Raw genomic sequence first — 19,092 nt, 5'->3', positions numbered from 1 at the left:
CCTAGGTGCATTTCCAATTGGTACTGGGCCACCTTATCAGACCCTGTAACTCAGGGCATAGGTACCCAGGGCTGCCAGGGGCTGCAGCATGTATTATGCCACCCCTGGCTGGCCTCCTAAATTTGACACAACTGGCTGCATGACAGCTGGGGCAAAGTCGTGTAATCACCCTTTGCTATAGATATAGTATACCTATATCTAACCCTAAAATGGACACACAGATTCCTATCAGTCACTCCTATGGCAGGCCTTAACAATCCTGAAGGCAGAGTGCTTGGAATCGTGTGAGATGGTGCTCTGGCATGAGCTGAGCCTGTCTGCAGCTTGCGGAACCAAGTCCTAATAGCTGTTCCATGATATCGCATACCATATACTCTTAAGTGCATTATAATCCTCGCGGTTAAATGCTATCTTTGGTATTGCTTTATCAAAACATGTCAAGTAAGGTGTCATACGAATTGGAATACTAACCCCTCGCCAATTCTGGCGACGGGGTTAGCATTCCACCCTTCTAGAGGGACACGACATGTATGTAACTGTGAACCCCGGTTAAAGTTAACTGAAGCCTCAGCTCCACAAAATGGATGCTGCCACCACAGACACGAGTCTGACCTCCTGCTGCTGGGAGTCCTTCCAGCGAAGGAGGCTTGGACAAAGGGTTTCCTGTCCGGGGCGGTGCTAGCACCGTCCCAGACATGGTTTTGTGTATCCTGGGTAGGCAGGGCTTTACAGGAAGGTGACTGCTGAGTGGCACCCCGGTGCTCACTACGCATAGGCCGGTCAGAACCAGTTCCAGGGGCACACCAGCCCCTGGCCTTGGGGAAGTCCGGCATGGCAGAGGGGTGTAACCACCCCCCTCCTAGTCCCACCCATAGGCAGGACCTAGTCACCGGGTCAGCCCCCTTTTTTAGTATAAAGATGGGAGCGGGCCCCCTGTTCAAATTAGATCATCTTTGGAATCAAGACACGACTTTCTTCGAAAGGACATCAAGATTTCTTCTTCAAGATTCTCCCTTGTGGCTAAGGAGTAGTCACCCTGCATCCGCAGGCACCATCCTAAGAACACTGCGGTCTGCTGCAAGTCCTTCATCACGAATCCGACGACCCAGCTCGACGAGACCCGGCTTCCCTGGCACCTCTGACCTCTACTCACCTCTACAGCAAAGCTGAGAACCGTGAGTACGACGAGACCTCGAGGGACCGACGATCGCCAAGACTGCACAACTTCTTTGCAACAAGCCCACCGAGTCTTCCACTGGTGAGTGCTTTGGGGTCCAAAAAGCCCCAACCCTGAGCAGCTCCAGCACCGAAGATCAGCCCTCCAGCATCTCCACGATCTGCGTGGGGCCCTTCTGCTTTTGCGTGCTCACCGCGCTGTGTGGCTACTAATCGGCTGGCTTGTGGCCTTCTTCACGACGCCCGACGACATCACTGCTGCTGGTCTGGTTGCTCCAGACTGGCCCTTGCTTCCTTCCTTAAGAGAGGCACCCCGGACCCTCCTGGTCCACTCCAGACGCCATTTTAGGTCCACCGCGTGGGCTTGAATTTGCCAAGGCTTTGTTGCCCAATCCTGGGTCCAGCGACGCCGACAGCTTCTATCTTCGTGGGACAGCTCGCTCCTCCTTCCTAGTCGCCGACAACGCCTCCTGGTCCGTGAGATCTTCGAGCACAGCGTCACCCCCTCAACTTGTCGAGGTGGCTACCATCCGGTGCCCTCCTGGTGCCCACTGACTACTGGCTAGTAGTCTCGAACTTGGTCCCCTCTGCTTTCAGGTGTCATCTTCCATCGATCCAGGCTTGGATCCACCGAACTTTCTTCACTGGTCGCCTGCCAGCATCTTCTTTCTTCCAGGCTCCTGGTCCGTCTACGAGGATTCCCGACGTCTTTTGAGACCTATGCAGCTGCAGCCCCTGGGCTAGGTAACTTCGGCATTTCGGTGCCCCAGCATAGCCTCACTATCCAAGGGTCAGAATCCACTTTCGTTTTCCTCCTACCAGGTCGGGTTCGCCCGAGAACACTAACTTTGCAATTACTAGCTACCATAGACTTTGTCCCGCATCTCGCGTGAGAGTGCACACACTGCACCCGAGTCCCCTAGGCCTCCTATAAGTAATCTGAAGGTTCTATAGTCAAGTCCTAGCGATTCCTAAACCTATTAGTATTGTACTTACCTGCTAGTAATTTCGCATTCCACTTTCAGAGTATATGGTTTTCCGTGCCCCTCGGGCATTTGTATATACTGTGCTAACTTAAGTATTTTCGTAAGAGTTTTGGTTTGTGCTTAGTACCCTGTCCTCATAAAGAGTACAGGGCTGTTGTGATTCTTAATAAATATCTGTTTATTTTCATAACACTTGTGTGGTGTCCTTTCACTTGGTATTCAAGGGGTATATGTGTGGTATAACAGCTGGCTTAACACGCCCTCTCGAGTCTTTAGCCTTAGACTGCTCGTATCCACGCTACTAGGATAGCTGGTCTATAAGGTTGACTTACAACCAATCATCAATAAGGGTTGCTGGACTGATACATAGTGTTCACTAGAATAGTGAGCACTGCATATCAGGCCACCTTCTCACATTGGTGAGCAGCGGTTGGGATTTGAGCTTGCTGTTGTTTTACCACACGTATCCTAAGAATATCTTGTTGAAAGATCACATAAGTACTGTTAGTACATATAACTAAGCTTAGAATACTCTGAGTTCTACTGAACCAGCTGTTGCAGCTCCTCAAGGCTTAGCACACCTTGGCTGCAACTCTTAGCAAGGGATCAGTAGGTAAACAAATAGTGTAGGTAGGTGCATCACTTACACCACACTAGAACCAGCATGTCAGACAAAGGAGGAAACTCTGAGTATCCCCTTGTGTCAGTGGACCCTCCACAGGTCCTTACTTCAAAATATGCTGCTCTTAGCTTCCATGAGATGAGACAAGTGTGTACCCTCAGGAAGCTAAAACAGGGGTCTAACCCCACAACCTCCTTTCTGATTGGTCTCTTAGAGGCTTATGATGCCAGTAGGGCTGGTAACCCAGACCCTTCTAATCCAGAGGGGAGTTTGCCCTCCTTACAGGGACCCTTTGATAGCCAGGACCATCCCCTCCAGGAAGCAGATGATGCTGAGGATGAGGATGAGAACCAGTTGTCAGGGGATGAGGCAGATAAGGGACAGGTAGAAGTCAATAGACTAACCAGGTCCAACTTAAGCAGACATGAGCTTGGTACTAGGGGACTCCTGGGCCCACTCTCAGGTCAGCTTAACATTGGGAATGGACGAGTTAGGTCTCTATCAAGAGGCTCTAACAGATCCCTTCGAACCAATGGCTCTCTCAACTCTTCTCACAGAGGGATGTCTTCCCCTAAGAGGAGAGTGTATGAAGCTGAAGAAAGGGCAATCAAACTGAGGATTGAAAGGGAAGAACTTGCCCTGGCCAAAGAGAGACTTGCCCTTGCTAGAGAGCAAGAATTATGTGGGCTACAGCCCACTGGTGGCAGCAATAAACCTAGCAATAGGGAAAGGAGTTTTGATACAAAGCACCTGAATAAGATAGTGCCCCCCTTTAAAGAAGGGGATGACATCCACAAATGGATTACTGCTTTGGAGAGAGCCTGCACTGTGCAGGGTGTTCCCCAAAGTCAGTGGGCAGCTATCTTGTGGCTCTCCTTTGATGGTAAAGGTAGAGATAAGCTCCTCACCACAAGGGTGGAGGATGCTAACAATTACCAAATCTTGAAGAATACACTGGTTGATGGGTTTGGTTTAACCACTGAACAATACAGGATGCTGTTCAGAGACACCCAGAAAACTCAGTCTCAAGATTGGACTGACTTTGTTGATTGTGCCACTAAGGCTTTTGAAGGCTGGCTACTGGGTAGTAAGGTTACTGATTTTAAAGGATTGTATAATCTAATTATGAGGGAGCAAATCTTAAATAATTGTCAGAACCAGTTATTACATCAGCACCTGGTAGACTCTGATCTGACCTCTCCACAGGAATTGGGTAAGAGGGCAGACAAATGGGTCAGAACCAGGGTCAGGCCTAAAAACCAGGGTGGTGACCAGAAAAAGGAATCAACCAAGCCTCAAGAGAAGGGTGGGGATAAATCCACAGAGAAGACTTCCCAAGGGCCCCAAGACTCCAACAAGGGTGGTGGGTCCCAGAACACTCCTTCAGAACAGAAGAAACCTTATTGCCATACCTGTAAACAGGTGGGTCATTACAAAAGTGATGCCAGTTGCCCTAAAAATGGTAATAAGGGAAATATACCCGCAGGTAATACTCCTAAACCTCCTGTTACCACTAGTGGTAATCCCCCAGGTGGTGGGAGTGCCCCCAAGAATGTGGTGGGCATTACTCTGGGCCAACAGGAGGACTATGGCCTAGCTAGGTTCCCTGACCACACTCTTGTCTGTGAGACTGGCATGGGGTTTGCCAACTTCACTACTGGACCCCACCTTTTGGGAAAGTATAGACAAGAGGTCTTAGTGAATGGTCAGAAAGTTGAGGCATTCAGAGACACAGGGGCCAGCATCACCATGGTGATTGACCATCTGGTCCCCTCTGCTCAACTGACCCCTGGTTTTACTTATCAGGTGACAGATATTCATGGAGTGAAGAGAAGGCATCCCATGGCAGTAATCAAGCTCAGCTGGGGTAATGTCTCAGGGCCCATGAGAGTGGCAGTGACAGATAACCTACCTGTAGATTGCTTACTGGGGAATGACCTGGAACTCTCAGCATGGGCTGAGGTGGAGCAAGAAACTCACTCCAGGATGATAGGCCTATCCAGACAGGGTAGTGGGGCAGTAATAGCTACAGCCCCAGTCCAAGCACCATTCCTCCCTGAAAAGGTTGGAAGGGCAGTGGTAGCCACTGCCCAGGCTCAGACAGACTTTCCAGAACAGGATAGGAGGGCTGTGACAGTCACAGCCCAAACACAGACTGAGTGCCCTCCTGAAAAGGTTGGCAAGGTTGAAATGGTCTCAGCCTCTACTCAAACAGATAGTGAGGTTGTGAAGCCTGAAACAATGGATCACTCCACTCAGACAGAGAGCATTGAGGAGGAAGAAGAGTCTTTCCCCTCCCAGACACTAGGTGAGAGCCAGCCTCCTCAGGGAACTGACTCTACCCCTGTTGAAGGAACTGCCCCAGAGGTAGTCAGGCCTAGCCTGGCAGAGCCCCTGATGGCAGTGGACCCTCCCCAGGTGGGACCCAGTCTGGAGCAGGTAACCTGCACCTCTCTACCCTGCCTCAGTCAGCCCAGGGCTGAAGAGGTCAGGGAGGCCAGTGGTGGACCCCAAAGGGCCCCCTGTCCAAAAGAACCACTTAATCAGCAGATTAGGGTCACTGAAGCTGGTAAACCTAGCCAAGTGAAAATAAGTCAGACTCCTGAGGGATCCCCCTTAAAAGTAGTTAGGGACCTCCCACAGCTGGACACTGTTGGGCACAGCCAAACATGGGGCCTAAAAACCCCAGACCTGACCTGTCCCTCCAGTAAGCCAAACAGAGGGACTCAGCCTCCAGCTTTAGGTAGCCAGAGGCTGACCCTGAGAGCTCAGTGCATCTCAGCTAAAGAAAGAAAGGCACACATGATGAATGGTGATTGGAGGAAGTTGAGCCCAAAGGTAGAGGAGCCTCACTTCAGTACTCCATCCCAGCATCAGCCTTCTTCTTTCCCAAGACACACCAAAGGCAGAGATTCCCTATGGTGGAGACCCTCAGATACCCTTAGGGTGAGGGGTTGCCTAGTGGACCATGACACAGGGGGAAACCAAGCCAGAGCTGGTCCTTCCTTATATGGCCACTTAGGTAATAGAGGCTTACCTGGACAAGGATAGCCTTATCTCCTTTCGTTTGGGGGGGGGGGGGGGGGGTTGTGTAGGAAGGTACCTCCTGACTATGGTTGCCCCCAACTTTTTGCCCTGTGTTTTAGCTGGTTTTTGACATAGTCGACCTGGGATCCTGCCAATCAGGACCCCAGGCCTACTGCTCTCTCTTTAAAATGGATTCCATGTACCCTAGGTGCATTTCCAATTGGTACTGGGCCACCTTATCAGACCCTGTAACTCAGGGCATAGGTACCCAGGGCTGCCAGGGGCTGCAGCATGTATTATGCCACCCCTGGCTGGCCTCCTAAATTTGACACAACTGGCTGCATGACAGCTGGGGCAAAGTCGTGTAATCACCCTTTGCTATAGATATAGTATACCTATATCTAACCCTAAAATGGACACACAGATTCCTATCAGTCACTCCTATGGCAGGCCTTAACAATCCTGAAGGCAGAGTGCTTGGAATCGTGTGAGATGGTGCTTTGGCATGAGCTGAGCCTGTCTGCAGCTTGCGGAACCAAGTCCTAATAGCTGTTCCATGATATCGCATACCATATACTCTTAAGTGCATTATAATCCTCGCGGTTAAATGCTATCTTTGGTATTGCTTTATCAAAACATGTCGAGTAAGGTGTCATACGAATTGGAATACTAACCCCTCGCCAATTCTGGCGACGGGGTTAGCATTCCACCCTTCTAGAGGGACACGACATGTATGTAACTGTGAACCCCGGTTAAAGTTAACTGAAGCCTCAGCTCCACAAAATGGATGCTGCCACCACAGACACGAGTCTGACCTCCTGCTGCTGGTAGTCCTTCCAGCGAGGGAGGCTTGGACAAAGGGTTTCCTGTCCGGGGCGGTGCTAGCACCGTCCCAGACATGGTTTTGTGTATCCTGGGTAGGCAGGGCTTTACAGGAAGGTGACTGCTGAGTGGCACCCCGGTGCTCACTACGCATAGGCCGGTCAGAACCAGTTCCAGGGGCACACCAGCCCCTGGCCTGGGGGAAGTCCGGCATGGCAGAGGGGTGTAACCACCCCCCTCCTAGTCCCACCCATAGGCAGGACCTAGTCACCGGGTCAGCCCCCTTTTTTAGTATAAAGATGGGAGCGGGCCCCCTGTTCAAATTAGATCATCTTTGGAATCAAGACACGACTTTCTTCGAAAGGACATCAAGATTTCTTCTTCAAGATTCTCCCTTGTGGCTAAGGAGTAGTCACCCTGCATCCGCAGGCACCATCCTAAGAACACTGCGGTCTGCTGCAAGTCCTTCATCACGAATCCGACGACCCAGCTCGACGAGACCCGGCTTCCCTGGCACCTCTGACCTCTACTCACCTCTACAGCAAAGCTGAGAACCGTGAGTGCGACGAGACCTCGAGGGACCGACGATCGCCAAGACTGCACGACTTCTTTGCAACAAGCCCACCGAGTCTTCCACTGGTGAGTGCTTTGGGGTCCGAGAAGCCCCAACCCTGAGCAGCTCCAGCACCGAAGATCAGCCCTCCAGCATCTCCACGATCTGCGTGGGGCCCTTCTGCTTTTGCGTGCTCACCGCGCTGTGTGGCTACTAGCCGGCTGGCTAGTGGCCTTCTTCACGACGCCCGACGACATCACTGCTGCTGGTCTGCTTGCTCCAGACTGGCCCTTGCTTCCTTCCTTAAGAGAGGCACCCCGGACCCTCCTGGTCCACTCCAGACGCCATTTTAGGTCCACCGCGTGGGCTTGAATTTGCCAAGGCTTTGTTGCCCAATCCTGGGTCCAGCGACGCCGACAGCTTCTATCTTCGTGGGACAGCTCGCTCCTCCTTCCTTGTCGCCGACAACGCCTCCTGGTCCGTGAGATCTTCGAGCACAGCGTCACCCACTCACCTTGTCGAGGTGGCTACCATCCGGTGCCCTCCTGGTGCCCACTGACTACTGGCTAGTAGTCTCGAACTTGGTCCCCTCTGCTTTCAGGTGTCATCTTCCATCGATCCAGGCTTGGATCCACCGAACTTTCTTCACTGGTCGCCTGCCAGCATCTTCTTTCTTCCAGGCTCCTGGTCCGTCTACGAGGATTCCCGACGTCTTTTGAGACCTATGCAGCTGCAGCCCCTGGGCTAGGTAACTTCGGCATTTCGGTGCCCCAGCATAGCCTCACTATCCAAGGGTCAGAATCCACTTTCGTTTTCCTCCTACCAGGTCGGGTTCGCCCGAGAACACTAACTTTGCAATTACTAGCTACCATAGACTTTGTCCCGCATCTCGCGTGAGAGTGCACACACTGCACCCGAGTCCCCTAGGCCTCCTATAAGTAATCTGAAGGTTCTATAGTCAAGTCCTAGCGATTCCTAAACCTATTAGTATTGTACTTACCTGCTAGTAATTTCGCATTCCACTTTCAGAGTATATGGTTTTCCGTGCCCCTCGGGCATTTGTATATACTGTGCTAACTTAAGTATTTTCGTAAGAGTTTTGGTTTGTGCTTAGTACCCTGTCCTCATAAAGAGTACAGGGCTGTTGTGATTCTTAATAAATATCTGTTTATTTTCATAACACTTGTGTGGTGTCCTTTCACTTGGTATTCAAGGGGTATATGTGTGGTATAACAGCTGGCTTAACACGCCCTCTCGAGTCTTTAGCCTTAGACTGCTCGTATCCACGCTACTAGGATAGCTGGTCTAAAAGGTTGACTTACAACCAATCATCAATAAGGGTTGCTGGACTGATACATAGTGTTCACTAGAATAGTGAGCACTGCATATCAGGCCACCTTCTCACATCGCCCACCTCTAGATGTTGTTTACTGAAGGTGGAACAAGCCCGCGGTGGTAAGCAAGTTCAAGCTTATTTGGGGGGTAGGCCCCTAAAACTTTGTAATCAGTACTTCAAGAACCATATATATATACTATACAGTTAAACAAATCTTTAGTATGCAAGGCTAAAGTGTTGCCTAATTTTCCGGGCAAGCAGGCAGCATAACATTAGAATTCTTAAACACCACAAGTCTCGAAGTATCAGTCTTCACAAAGTTTTTATTGAGAACCCTCTCAATCCCTGTACCTATATTTCTTGATAGTTGCTTAGAGCAGAGCAGGTCTCAATCCCTGTACCTATATTTCTTGATAGTTGCTTAGAGCAGAGCAGGTCTCTTCGCCGTCCCACTTTGAACAACGATAACATTGGTTTACGTGGGCATTCTCTGAACCCCATTTGCAAGTACAATATTTCAAAGGTAAAATGTTTGTCTTAAAATTAGGGACAAAACTCTGGCTAGGTTCCACCTTGTCCAGCTAGGTCTCACCGAGTTGGGTGTGCACTTACGTGTAAAAAATACCTTAGTCAGGCTCCCTTGGGTGGTGTTTGAAAGCAAAGTCTTCAACATGTTTTTGTCCTGGTATTTTACCTCAAGACCTTTTGGGAACAAAACTGATCAAATATGTTTAAAAGGATCTGCAGATGTCCTGGAAACCAATAAAGTGTAGTCAGTAAACAAGATGGTTCCATCCTTGTGGTCTCTATCTCTCTGGTATTGCTCATACAAGTATTACCTTCCTGTCCCAGCTAATTATTATTATACAAGGGAAACAACACTGGAGCCAATAAACAGCCTTGCCAGATGTCTTTAGTAACAGAAAAAGGCTTGGTGGTTTCTCCTGCTGGCCCCCAATGTACTGTAGCAAACTTCTCTTGGTGGAGCTAGAAAATGCCAGACATGAGTAGGGTGCCCAAATCATTCAATGCGTATCTTAGCAGATGCATGCGGACATTAACAGAGGCAAACCACACATCTGCAAACACCATATAAAGTAGATCTTATGATCTTCAACCCAGGTTTCTGCCCTGGTGAGCAGTACACAGGGAAATATTTTCTGTATATTATAGGTGATAGTTATGCAGATTATTTCGATCACCCTTCTTATATAGAGGCACTGTTTCTGCTCCTAACCTGGTTGGAAAGGAGGAAAGGATGCTCCTTTCAGAGTGATGCTGCTCACAGAAGGTGTGTATCTGCCACATTAAATGGGCTCAGGTCTATACAGTTTAGCCGGTATTTTATCATGGCTGGATGGCTTTCCTTCCCCTTGCCTATCAATTGATTTTACATGTTTTTTTAAAGGGAATGGCTCAGTCTGCACCAGTTCACAACAAGGCAATGATAAATAGGAATAGTGGCCAGAAAAAAAGCTCCTCAAGCAGATTAAATAGGTGAACAAATATGCATACTAACGATATTCAGGTATAAATGTTTCTGACCTCAATACATTTTGTCTACTACCATTTGCAATGATATGCCAAAAAGGCTAGCATCTCTGATCCTCACTACCCCTAAAACAGTGCTTTCCAAACTTTTTAGAACCGCAACCCACTTTTGAGCACAACAGACTTTCGTGACCCACCTTGCTGTAATGATCATGAGGCGGCTGCATTTTTAATGTAACTAAAGCGGAGTGTGGCAGCGCACTGTCATTTACATACAGCACATTTTGTATTGAACTTGCGACTAAATTTGTACAGACATACAGTTTCCCTAATAATACTATATTGCACACAAATGATAATGTGTGGGAATCTTTGTCCCTTGTGCATCACTAAGTGAAGTGTTAATGGATTTGTTTTGATCCTATTAAAATCTTTGCTTCCATCACACTTCAGAATTACAAACAATTTGCTTAATTTTTGCATTCCTAACTGCTGAATGTGTACAGTTTATTTAGGGATCTTTATATTTTGTTGTGTGTTACAAAAAATAACATCCTACGTACTTAAAGTTCGAAACCCTTTGTAACCCAGCAAGATTGTCACATAATTAGCTTTACTTTACGGCAAAGTGAGAGGAGTTTGTAAACACTTATCTCTGTTAAAAGTAAGCAGCAAATTTGTCAGATGTCATAGCCTGACATTTGACCTGTCTTTAAAAAGAGCAGCAAATGTGACATTTTAAATAATTAGTTTAAAGGAATCCTTATTCATTTCTCAGACTTTCATGACTCACCAAAAAAAGGCTCATGAGCCACAGTTTGTAAAAAACTGCCCTAAAAGATTTCGCCTTTGTTTATGTAGTAGTAATTTGCAATCTCCCTTTAGCTCATCTATCTTCTCATATATTACTTTTAATAGCTGAAAACAATGAAACATTGACTGATTTGATTACTTTGTCAAACCAGTTGTGTGATTCTGAATAACTGGCACTATGTGCTCAAGCACTGCGTAGTATAGTACTATGTAGTGGTGCAGCTGTAGCTTTGGGAGATTACTCCCCCTTCCCCCCTCCCCCCCTAAAAAAAATCGTGGTTATAAAATTTGTTTTTAGGGGTAGAGTAGAGCCTTACTCAACCACTTCTCATTTTAGCTTCCTGCGATTGTTGAAAACTTAAATATTATTGTGGCCTTTGAGGCATGTTGATGGCGACATGAAGGTGAGTTGGGTAAATAAAAAATGTAAGGGTCATCGTTGCTTTCTGGGCGCACCTCTATCTTCGTGTCAACTCAACCTTAATACTGCAGTGGGTGTAATCAACTATTACAGAGGCAATTATGGTTTTATGAAATCCATTATTAAAGGTATAATGTCTGGGGGAATCAAATGTGGATGTGCCAATACAAGCTTATGACCATGCTTGAGTGTTAACAGTGCTGACTGATGTCCCATTCTTAAGCGATTTTTAATATCCCTACTGACTAAAACAGGAATTCCCCATGCCAAGTCGTCTTCTTTGGTGATGTCTGTAATCATCATTCGGTTCAAAGTGCTGTGTTACCACTATTCTATGAATGTCTTCTTTATTGGTTTGTTGTCAATTTGGGTGAATCTCCAGTATAGTTTCCACCCCTGTTATAAACATTAAACATTGCTACTTATTTGCTTGTATTAAATTATAAAAGCAACTCCTGAATGACCGGGTGCTCACTGTTAATTTCACGAACCTGCCCCCCCGATCATTAGCCCTCCTGAAGATCTGATTCTTGTTGGCTTACAACCCAAATATTCACAGCAATGTGCCTTGTGATAAACTGAGTTGCTAACCTAGGTTTCCTGAAAAATGCAAACTGAAAGTTTATCTACAAAATTGCACAATTCAGGGTTACCCAGTTTACCTACTAGACCAGTAACAGTCCTGCTTGGTAGAATTGATGTCACCCGTTCACTGTCACTCGGTCTTCATTGGTATTGCTTCCATGCTGGAAAATTCCTGTTGGAAAATATCTGGTGTTTGAGCATTTTCGTGTTTACAATGCAAGTTCTTGAGGACATCCAGTGTCCCACTGATGCTTATCTGCATCTTTCGTTCTCACGTTTACTAGGAGCCTGGCATTGTTGCCTACAGCAAGGATTGTACCAACCAGTTACCTTCCATATGGTTGCCTCAATTTTTAATGATAGTCCTGTTGACATTGTTTATAGTATGTATACGTTGCCAGCCTCATGGTTATTGTATTGGCTGAACTATTAGTAATTTCCACAACTATTTTATGCAGGGTCGTGTAACTATCCCCTTATAGCTCATAAAACTGTTGGGCTTGCAGTCAGATAATGACCCTCCCACATGTCCCCTCAAGCAAGCAGTGTTTGTGTCTGCTGCTTCCAGATTTTCAGGTCTCTTTATACCTTCCTCCTGATGATTCTCAATGGAGAGGGAATCTGTTGTGCTGTCTTTCATAACTGTATTGTAAAGCACCATCATGTCTCTGTCAGATTTGCATTAGAAATGCCAACGAGACCAACCAATTCTGCTTCTTTCCACCTTTCAAACGTATTCAGAGCCAACCATATAGTGTTACCCATTACACACAGTTCTCCAGACAGTGGAGTGGGCCATTTCCTTCCTGCTGTGTTTCAGTTATTTTTGTTAGTGTTACTAATATTAGCCTGCTGCTAACATAATATGCCAATCTCACACAATCTATTAGCTAGCATCACCGTTCTAAATATTTGGTTTCTAGGCCCTACGCCTTGCACATAGCGCTCTAAATTAAAGTTAGTGCCTCACATTATTAGATAACCAGATGTTTTGTGTGCAAGTTATGTATTATCATGGAAAGCTTTCCACATGCAGTAATGGAGTATTCCTGTAACATAAATAGCAAACACAACATTAGTATTGCTTGACTCAAGGATTTGTTCTACTCAATAAAAAAGCAGAGAAGTAAATGAAAGGGCAGTATCAAGAAGGACCTGAGGACAGCAATGGATCTGAGGGACACTAACTCCAGCAAAAGCGGCAGCTCCTGTCTCGCCATCTTCCTCTGGATGTGCTTCCTCAAAACCTTTTTGATGGGCCACTCCCCCGTATCACTAGTTTCGGGGGAAAGGATCACTCATTTCTCCACCATTATCTGCAACTGCCCCAACTTTAAAGACATAAGATGCACTTTGTTACATCCTTTTTGTTTTAGGTATTATGGCATCCGGTCCTGTAGGCAGGCAGTTAAGCTTTGTTTCAATTCCAGTAACGTTCAGCTTAACTGTCGGTTAACAACATTTTTTGAGATGGTAACTAGGAGACTTAAAACCCTGTCGTTGTCCGAAACCCGCTAAAATGCTTTTAACTGTAACATTAACTCAGTATCTTGTTTTATTTGTACTTGCACCATAATCAGCAAGACTCTAACCTGGACAACGGACCTGGTTAAACTGTGCCATCCGACTGGAGAAGTTGTGGTAGTCATTGTCAGATAGCATTTTATAGTTGTAAGAGTCTATGATAATCTCTTTAAAAACAGCTAATTGTATATGCAGTTGATGTCCTTATTTACATTATGTGGTTTTAATTGTATTTATCTGTGTTCAATGGGAATCTTTTTGTAATGTATTTGCAAAGATTTTGATTAATCAAGCAACATAAAATATCTTATCTATCTTATCCATTTCTCCACCAAATGTCAGAAGATAGCCTTGACTCTCTTGATGTTATCCGCAGGTGCTATGCGCCCTCCCTCTTCTCGTCCCCTCCAGAGTACCCTCCTCCTGCCATGATTTCCTCTCTGGCACATGCCACAGTCTTGAAGGCATAGGTTCTTGGTCGCCGAGCAAAGAGTTATATAAGTTGTGCCCTTGGAGCATACAAACATTGTACTTTACTCCTTATACTTCTTGATCTCCAAGTAGATCAGAGGCCTGAGGCTCAACTTCAACCTCTGCCTCTTGAACCTTTCCATTTGACGGAGTAAGTTAAAAATCCGGTCCTTCAGTCAGGATATGTTGGCCCTCAGTGTGGGGATATGGTTTGGTGTCCTTGAAGCTCCAGGACACCCACTTTAATCTACCAGTTTTATCAGCCCATAGGCGTTCGATATGATTAATCATGGGGTTTCAGCATTATCATTTTGCAGATTTTCCATTTTATCTGATGGCCATGCTCCGAATATTTTCGAAGGTGCTGGCCGTGGTGGTAGTTTAACTCAGGAAGTTTCCAAACTGAGTACTGATTGGTGAAGATGTGGTCTACTGCGCTGGTTACAGAAAATCTTCAGTGCACAATGATCCTCATGAACAATTCGGTCTTTACGGTCAACACCCAGACATTTCCCTTTGTCCCTACACAACAACTGACTTTAATTGGTGTAATATTGGACCTGGCTAAAAGGCTTATTCCTCTCAGAGGATTTTAGATACTCAAGATATGATCCTGATGTTTTTTTTCTCCATTTTTTACTTGGATTTTTTTATTTTTTCCTATTTATCCATGTTTACATTACTCCACGTTTGTAGCAATCCGTAAAGGAGTTTCTGCACTGTACTGTAAACTGGATTTTATGCAGCAGATTGCACAGAGCTAAACTCTGTTTTTATATGTCTAAATATTTGCTTGCCATTGAAAAGTTACTTCAGTGTGTTGAGAAAATAAGTGATTACAATGGGGTTTCATTTATATTTTGATAATAGCAATGAGTTAACATGTAAAGATTTCAGATTGTGTTTATTTGCTGAGAGTGACCATTTATTATTTTCTCTTTCACTTCTTGCCTTCCACAATTTTCTCTCCTTTGGTTTGACAAAAATGGCCTACAGCATGCTGTTTGGTTACTGGTAAAAAAGGAAATGGGGTGAGTAATTTGAAAGCAAACTTTTTATAGCGCTTCTACAGTGACTGCACAGTACTAATTGCGATGAAAAGGGGAGCTGTTTATTTTGCCTATATTTCGGTAGTCTTGTTCTTAACATAAACTGCAGATGTTAATGAAAATAAATGTTATAAATGAAATGAAAATACATTTTATAAAGCGCGTTTATGCCCGTGGGAGTTACGGTGCTGCCAGTTTAACTAGTAAGGTGAAGGGAAGAAGAAAAAAACAAGCATTTGCAATGCAATCGGGCTCGCCTTTGGGACCTTATATGTATATAGCTATGCAGCACATTAGCCTGGGTACTGAAAGATTTACTGTTCTTTAACGTGGAGGGAAAGTAAGCATCAAACTGCGTGACACGCCAGGTATGGGAACACATTCAGAGAAATATTGCCTTTCAGCGGGAAATGGTATAGTCCAAAGCTCTGTCTGTAATATAAAATTAGGGCCTTCAGTGGTCATATCACTGGAAATACAAGATTTGAAAAAAATATTACTGTCTACGGGTGCTCGTGGGAGACAATTCCTATGGACTGGAATCTAGAGAATGCTAAAGTTTTCAGAAAAATTTAAAAAAATAAAGTCCCTCAGCAGAAAGCAACTGTGGTATTTTACTGACCTCTACTGGTCCTTTTCTATTAAGACAGTTAAATAGAGTCAGTTGAACATAAAAAAGTCCCTAAGCGTAGGCAGACAAGTCCTATGGCTGATCTCCAGAGCCCACAAAGTACATACACATATAAGTATATAATAATATTTAAGTATATACTAAAGTATATACAAGAGGTCTCGAATGCTCGACCTAAAAAATGAACCTTGAAGAGAACTAAATCTAAAGAATTAAAAGCCATGTTAAACTAATAGTATTTTGTTTGCAGCTGATTGCTTTGATGCACAAGAATAAAAATGTACCTATTGCCTTCACCCACAAGTGGCGTTGTCTAGTTTTTCTTTTCTAGTGCAGTTTCAGAATGTACTGTACAATGTAACAGGTGAAATAGGTATTTATAGGAGGGGGTGCAATGGGTACTATCGAGGGATCATCTGGAAAAGTCTCTAGGAGGGAGAATATCTTACTATGAGGATTGCAGTTGTTGGAATTATTAAAAAAGCATGCCAATGTGTGACATGTTTTCGGTACTGCTGAGTATTGGTATGTGTGCATTGAATTGATGAGTCTAAGAGCTCTTTTCTGAATTACTGTAGAATATTGGGAAATCTGATGTTGAAGAGGGTGACTTAGCACAGTTTTAGAGAGTAGTCCTAGAATGAGTGTCTCGAAGTATGTGTAGTTTGCAATTTTAGAGCACCAGTCGCGCAAAGGATGATCCCTTGATGTTGCGGAGTCCTTTGGAGGATGTGATCTTCTCTGCTATCCGTGACTTTATTATCACTCGATCCCAGTTAGAGTTAAACATGTGGTACACCATCTCAACAGCAGAGAAGGCCACACTTGTTATGAAGAATGTGCAGCTGGTTTGGATGTAGAGCCGATACGCACACAGTATTTTTATCAAGCCTGACTGGTTAAGCTTCATCCCAGCCAGAAAGTAACTCAAATTTCTTAACTTCTCTACTTGTTTTGACTCCCAAACCCACATTGGACATATTTGTTCTCAATAAGCATTCCTTCTGATTCACTTCTATTTAAGCTTGTTTTCTATCAAAGGATCTTCGTTAATAGTAATATGTGCTGACTGCTGGACACAGAAGACTTTTAAAAAAGTGAAAAAATCTATCGAGAAAAACAAAATCTAAATGCCTAAGAAAAGGCAACATTGGATTTGCTTTGTGTTACTGATTGGTGTGGTAAAGAGTGTTTTCATTTGGATGTGACTGATTGGTTTCAGCAAATAGTGTTGAGAGAGCCTGTAGACTAGTGATGTTAGTGAGTAACAAGTGGTGTCAAGTGGCTCTGTTAACATCCATTCTCTAAAAGTCTCTTTATCGAGCGATCCATCCATTCACAAGGTAACTAGGAGGCTGCAATACAATTAATTATTTTCCTCTACAAGTTTATTCAGATATCCATTTACGAGAGGATGAAATCAAACTGTATTTTCTAGTATTCTCAATGCACATACCATTGAACTCTACTGGTGAGCCATGTTCCTTTTCTGGCTTACTTGCATTTTTTGGATATTCCATGGTTGATTCACCAGCTATGGAACCAGAAGACCTGGCGTATTCACATTTGACCAAAACTGTGTACTCATGGAAATAATAATGTATTGTCTGTTATGTGAGGAAGAAACAAGCTTCTTATTTACAACTATCAACACTAACGTTCCAGGGGCTCAGTTCATTTAGTCAGCTCAATTGAATGTACTCAGAAATAGTTATGTTAAAAGATGATTCATTTTACTGATAGGAAGCACATTATTTAAGGATCAATGTTTGCTTATCCAGATCTCCGCTGTCTCTATGGACTGTAATATGGTTCTTTCTACTGCATTTCAATAGAATTCAAATACAGATGTTGACACTGTTTACTTCTGAAAGTGCAAAAATAATCCTGAGTTCTATTCCCAGCTTCCCGATTTGAAGCCATTTGTGATTCTGGGCAAATCACTTTGGGGCCTATTTACAAACTGTACTTTGTAGTACATAGAGTAGTACTGCTCACATACTAAAAGCTGCTATTCACTAACCTACGTGTGGATACCTCACTTTCACCACTCCTATCTTTTTTGTCTGAGCTCCACGCCGCAGGTGCGGAGATCTCCGCACACATCCATATATGTTTTCATAGTAAATATGGGAGGGACTGAAATAGTGGCTGGAAAATGGGGAATACTTATTTGTAAATATGTGATAAGGGGGGGGGGAGTTAGGGAAGGATATGCAAATACAAACATCCACCAACAAAAGAGTAAACCCATTGCTATATACACTTCTAAAGTTACTACAGCCAAAAGGGTTCCAAACCAGTAAAAAATGCACTTCAGATTATCCTTGGAGTAATTTTTGTGTCACTCATGGCCACTCACAGGTACTACTACTACTTGCTCCAGTAGAAAGTAATAGAGGCAGGGAATTATATATCACACTTTTGTGAAATAATATTAAATACATTACATTATTTAGACTTTTAAATTCATTATATATAAATTGTTTTTAGTGTTAAAATGTTGGATTATTTAAAAATGAAATGTTATTTAAAAATTGAGCATACTTAAAAAAAACTAAATTAAACTTTTGATAAATGTAAATTGATTTTACATTAATACAAAACCACATAACAATGAATTACATTTATTAAATATTAATTATGTATTAAAATACAGTAATGGGAAGGCAACAATACAAAAAAATAAGTCAATTTGGTGTCTTTTGACACTACATTATAGTCCTTCTAAAACACTCTTGCTGTTCATGTCTCCCTGCCTCGCAACCAATCTAGAAACATCCTGCCTGTTCCGCTCATCAAACAACAAACCCTCTCCTTTCCAGTACTGAGCATATCACACCCCCATTATTCTGCCCACCATCCTCCACTACATCACTATAGTCCTCTTATATGACTACAGAGACCCCTGGACCATTTAATACCCAATCATTCTTAGGCTGTAACTGCTGACCATGAAATGCCATCCATGATAGCCAGCCAGTCCTGTCCTGCTCCCCTCTATGCTCTTTGCTGAGACCAATCTCCCATTCTCTATTTCTGCTGGAGCTTAATGGTGACTCATTTTTAGGTCTCGCCTGAGCCAGCGCATGCGCTGCCCTGCGAGACATTTAGCAAGTGGGCTTTTAAAAGGCCTACCACACGCTTTTGCTGGCCTCAAGCTTGCGGTTACGCAAGCGCGCAGCCGCCGTGTGGCTTTCTGTCATGGCTCATTAAGCCTTGCGTGCCTCTCTCCACCTTGTTTGCTTGTGCTTCTATTCCCTCCCCCGCACCACAGATCACGTCACTCTGCTGGCCGCCATGTCCGTCCTTCCTCTCTCTCACAAAACCACCTTTACCCCTCATTCTTTTATCTTGTTTTCTTGTCCGCGTCCATGCGGCCACAACACAGGATCGCTGCTTGCAGCTCAGGCTCGGATCTATTGATCAGACAGGCTCATCCTTGAAGAGTTGAAAGCAGACAGCGCATTCATGCGTTTATCTGAGGTGCAGAAAACCGTGTTGGAAGAGCGTTTCAGAGCCGAGTAACCTTCCTGACAAACTCAGCCGGTGCTCCGGTTCGCAGCCACAACACAGGTCCCGGCC

The 19,092-nt window shown here is 44.7% G+C and overlaps 1 protein-coding gene across 3 annotated transcripts in view; it reads left to right on the top strand.

Moving 5' to 3' along the window:
* PUS10 (pseudouridine synthase 10) overlaps positions 1-19,092 on the top strand; it is a 342,171-nt gene that overhangs the window by 64,729 nt on the left and 258,350 nt on the right. For all 3 annotated transcript variants that reach the window (XM_086951846.1, XM_086951845.1, XM_086951847.1), the window contains one exon: positions 14,824-14,858. In XM_086951846.1, coding sequence (XP_086807972.1) covers positions 14,824-14,858 — 35 coding nt within the window. The remainder of the gene's footprint in view (positions 1-14,823; positions 14,859-19,092) is intronic.

This window comes from Lissotriton vulgaris, unplaced genomic scaffold (assembly GCF_964263255.1).
Source record: "Lissotriton vulgaris unplaced genomic scaffold, aLisVul1.2 SCAFFOLD_1047, whole genome shotgun sequence".
Lineage (NCBI taxonomy): Eukaryota > Metazoa > Chordata > Amphibia > Caudata > Salamandridae > Lissotriton > Lissotriton vulgaris.
This window is presented reverse-complemented; position numbering and strand designations above follow the sequence as displayed.